This window comes from Ornithodoros turicata, unplaced genomic scaffold (assembly GCF_037126465.1).
Source record: "Ornithodoros turicata isolate Travis unplaced genomic scaffold, ASM3712646v1 Chromosome154, whole genome shotgun sequence".
NCBI lineage: Eukaryota > Metazoa > Arthropoda > Arachnida > Ixodida > Argasidae > Ornithodoros > Ornithodoros turicata.
In genome coordinates, this window is record NW_026999319.1 from 237,876 (window position 1) to 242,959 (window position 5,084).

General features: G+C 47.1%; 1 protein-coding gene across 1 annotated transcript; it reads left to right on the forward strand.

The window, feature by feature from the left end:
• Window positions 1–214: 214 nt before the first annotated feature.
• On the forward strand, window positions 215–718 carry LOC135372612 (uncharacterized). The gene has a single exon (XM_064606129.1). It carries the CDS (start codon window positions 215–217, stop codon window positions 716–718), a length of 504 nt encoding a protein of 167 aa, XP_064462199.1.
• Window positions 719–5,084: the final 4,366 nt, after the last annotated feature.

The window sequence follows — 5,084 nt, forward strand, 5'->3', positions numbered from 1 at the left end:
TGGCTCCGTCCCATAACAACAGATACCTGCTGACGTGCATCGACCGTTTCACCCGATGGCCGGAGGCAGCTCCGATGCATGATTCTACAGCCGAGACCGTCGCGCAAACATTAATATAAACTTGGATCTCCCGTTTTGGAGTACCATCCTGGCCTACCACCCGTGCGCTAACGGCATCCTCGAACGCTTCCATCGTCACCTCAAGGCCGCCATAATGTTCTACGACGACAGCCCAAAATGGAGCGAATATCTTCCCCTCGTGCCGTTGGGCATTCGTAGTCAGACCTCGTCTATGGGCCTCCCTTCGCCTTCCTGGCAGGTTCTTCGACCCCAGCCGCTTGACAACCTACAGTTGACAGCAACAGACTACATTGGGCGCCTTCGCGACCATTTCTCCCGCGTTCGACCCAGTGCCCCTCGAGTTCCTAGTACCCATCGGACCACCGTTTCACCCCACCTCCGATCAGCGTCTGAGGTTTTTCTGCGGACTGACGCCCTACGGGGGTCTCTACAGCCCCCCTACTCTGGACCACACCACGCGATCGAACGCCATCCCAAATACTTTGTCATCGACCACGGTGGTCGTCGGGAAACGGCGTCTATCGATCGGTTGAAAGCTGCTTCCACCGAATCAGACACTCAGCCGCCCTTCCTTACAGCTTCCAGCTCCAACCCCACCTGCCAGCTACACCTACCTCTCAAACCCCCCAGCCGGTAATCCTGGAGCGACCTTGTTGCTTCTGGGGGAGCCCTGTAGCGACCATATCCGCGCGACACTACTGCGCGGGATCTCCTCGCGCTCAGCAATAAACTAGTAGTTCTGCCTATCGCCCTGGTCTGATCAGTCGTCTCCTACGTGTTGTCCTCCTCGTAGTGCGTGTTCCTGAAACTCAAGGAAATGTTATCACTTTATAGAGTACACGTGCTCGCCTGCACCACTCTAATTTGCTCACCGCTTAATAAATGACCCGTTTATTATGAATTATCCGTGTCAAAATACAGCACCAGGAACCAAGTTTCCTTTTATTTTTGTCAGGGAATTCGCTTGAAATAGCTCGTGAAGACCACGATTAGTCAAACAATTTAAAAACTGCTAGTTGCTAGACACAATGTGAGCCAATAGGTCTTGTATAGGTCACCTTGAAACCGAAACCTCTGCCTGTATCCAACGCCACCAATAGCAATAGCTTGCCACCAATAATGCCAATACCAACAAAGCCTGCTTCATCACTCCAAACAGGTGCTCTGTTGTCTTTTAGTTCGAAATTATATCAACAAAGGGATGTATGACATTACATTCCTCCTCATACGCCTACTTTGGAGTTATAAACGTGTGTGCTTGAGTGCAGCCATACATATGCGCCATCATTTTTCTTATATATTCTATGGTTTTGCATTAAAGGAGCTATGAGCTCTACCAAGCTAGGCCGCCGACTGCGTCGGTTGTCGACAAGCTCCTTCTCTCACCAAGCGTGAGGAGTCAGAAGCAATGTGAAGTGCCATACAAGTAAATATACCACAATCTCCAATGTTTCGGAGATTTCCGGCGTACGCATAAGAAAACTAGGTGGTCGAAATTATCCGTAGTCCTACTCTATGGGACGTGCACCATATAGCCACACATATGTTGGTGAAGTCACCTTACGTGTCAATGTACACCCTGTTATTATTATTCATGCATTAAGAGTCACATTTATTTTAATTACGATACGCTTTCAACTATAGGGTCCGAATAGGTCTAAATGTGTCACTTCATGATACGGCAACGTGTGTAAATATATACCAATTGCAAGAAAAAAAAAACACCAGACTGGTCTGGTGTTTCTCAGTGTGTCCTGGTGTACACATCAGACTCTTTGATGTGTCCTGGCGTACACACCAGCCTGGTGTGGTGTCCCGTAGTGCACGCACCAACATTATAGCCTGTTGGGATGTATCTATATATCACATCTTAATATATGCAACTGATGTGGTAATCCATATGCCTTATTACATTATTGCTGAACACCGTAAGACACTATATGATCACTCAAGACAAATACGACAGCAATATTTTAAGGAACGCATTTAAAACCGAAACTTGTGACGACGAACCGGTGCCCGCTGTCCCGGACACGTAACACGGTCGTCCCATCGACTGCAAGAACGACTACGCGAGCAGGACTGCGCCAGCACGCCTGCTGCAGTCTGCAACCGGACAGCCGGTTACGCATTGATGTCGTGCTGTGTCTGTGTGGTTTCCTAACGGACATTCCGATTTTGGCATGGCGTGCATGGAGACGTTGTCGTTACTTTGAAAGGCTGGTACGGATTGTAGGTGAGGACCTCAACCAACAATGAAGTTTGTATTTGCCTGTTGGGGCACGCGTCTATTTCTGGAGTCAAGCAAACAGCACCAAAACACAGGGAAATTGTGTCTTCCTTACACCCACACGGAACGAGTATGTTGGTTCCATTTCTAGCTCTTTGATAATATATTTGTTACAGAATGTCAGCAACGGCAGAATGGCCACGCAACGGATCGAAGACCACGACCGGCACAGTACGCGACCTGGTGCTCGAGTTGCCAGACGCTGTAACAGAGGAGAGCTGAATAAACGGCTATCTCGCCAAACATTCACAGGGTCTTTTTTAGGCGATACAGATTTTCCAAAAATAAGCTGTAATAAGCTATACCTTCCGAGATGAGTTTTTCCTTCCAATTAAAAGTGCTTTGACGCTTGAGGACCATACGGCCAAGAACGTCCGCCGGCCCAGAGATGATAGAAGTCAAAACAGCATGTCTATAGTTCTTATAGTTTGTTGATGAAAAGTCTGTATCGCCTAAAAAAAGACATCCTGTATATCAATGTTACATGTTGTCTTTCATTTCTCTGGCACTCATGTGAATTACACACTGGCGTGAACACTCCAGAAAGGTAACACATCAGAGCGGGAAACACACCACAACGGAAACACACCAGGACGGGACACACCAGGACGCCAGACCAGTGTCTGAATTCCCATCTCTGGTATGAAAGACAAAAACATAACAGGCCCTGCCTGGTGTATTTTTTCCACTGGGAATGAACTGCACTTCTAAGGTTTATTCCGGTCATGGCGGTGGTAGCGTACAACTCGAATGAATTTCAAGCGAGAGGCAGGTGATGGCGAAGAGTCTTCCCCACAATAGTGACGTTAAATCTCAAAGACAACTGTGATCATGAGTGACGCTACAGTGGCCGGCGTGTAAATAAAGCTGCTGTTTGTATCTTGTTTCAGCTCTGCATCCACGATGTAGTACCAAATCTGGAAGTGCTCGGTCACATGGCACAGTACTTTAAAAAAATCATTGGTTAAACTAGAGCAACGATCCCTCTTGTGAACCATCTGACATAAATAAATGAACTTGAAACTGATTAGTCTGGGATACATTTCTTGCCCTAGAATGACACGCTCTACTCGCGGTGACATACGTCTTGCACTGTGTGAATGCTTAGTGATTGGATCGAACGTTGTTCCCGTGTTGGTTGTGGTGCGAAAATACTGTTGCCGGAGTTTTCTCGCCTCGGATCGTACGCCCTGCGGCAATCTTCATGGGTAAACGTGCCACTATTTGCGGGAACGTCGAGCATCTGCAGAAAGGTGGTGTAGTTGGTCAGATGACATCTTTAAAGAAAACTGCGCGGAAATGGACGAGATGGAGAACCAGACATAAAATCCACTGTACCCCATGACTAAGTGCAAAGCGCGCGTGCAATACGATGAGATCGCAGCAAAGAAAGCGCGGTCTTTGCCAGGGGCGGAACAACGTCCTGATTGCAGGGGCTCCCAGATCCCAACCTGCGCCCCCTTTCGTCCCCCACAGCCACCACCAATTCATGCCCAGGTCCGAAAGATGAAAGTCACTGAAAAGGTTAGCCAGCTGTAGGACTTGAACCCACATCTTCAGGATGATGTGGGTTCGAGCCCTACAGCTGGGTAAACGTTTAGGTGATTTTCATCTTTCATCGGTAATTTCTTAGGCAATTTCAGGCTTTGTATGTATTTGTCCCTTCTATGTTGTTCCAGCCTCGGAACGTCAGTTCTCTCATGTTCAACAGTTGCCGCTTGCATCGATCGCGTCGTATGAATGTGTGTAGTGAGCGAAAATGTAAGAGTGAAAGGAGGATGAATGAGAGAGAGTGTGGCTGGCTTGTCCCTTGATGACGTACCATTGGAAGTCGCTGGTGAAGCATGTTAGCTTAGCCCAATTGGTAGAGCCCTGGATCGCTAATCCAGAAGATGTTGGTTAGAGTCCTACAGCTGGCTAACGTAAAAGGCGTGTGCAGTATGGCTAGTTACATGCTGCATTTGCAGCCAGGAATAGGACTGTGGACAATTTTCAGAACTTGGGGTGCTTAGCAAAAGCCTACGCGTTGGCACCGGAACTATCGAGACAGGTAATCCATATCATGCAGTGTTCCGCATATTGGGCATTTGTCATACTAACAACTTCTATTCCCTACACTAAAATACTAAAAAAATATTGATTTAGCACAGGGCTACGCAAAGTGATCAGCACTGAACACATGTGGAATATGTTGCCCATGCAGTGCACAAGTGTGACCAGATCGAGTATTACGTATAATTACGTATTTTTATTCATGTACGTATTATTGCTTGTCATCCCCATCAGAGTTGCATCAAACACTGAATCCCTTTTGGACCTTGTGCTAACAACACATCCTGATGATACATCTCAGTTATCAGTATTCGATGGCCTTAGCGGCCACAAAACAGTTCTTTAAAATATGTCTTCTCATCGCCCTCTGCCACGTAAACACAGCACTATAAACTAATAAATGCCTGTAACAGAGCCAACTTTTCCGCTATAAACTGCGGCCTCACTTCCCTATACAACACATAGTTCCTTAGTGAGTACACATCTCGTTCAGTTGAGGAAAACTGGGCTTTGTTCAGTGATGCACTTCGTCACCCCGAGGAGTTACACATGCCCAAAGTCCGCATCAAGTCTATCTCATGCACCTTGGTTCACAAATCGTCTCGGCTAACTGCTAAGCAAGAAAAAAAAGCCTGTTTAGAACAGCTAGATCAAGTAAAAC

Bases quoted from the DNA above. Each gene is read 5' to 3' on its own strand.
- LOC135372612 (XM_064606129.1), top strand. From the start codon at position 215: ATGTTCTACGACGACAGCCCAAAATGGAGCGAATATCTTCCCCTCGTG.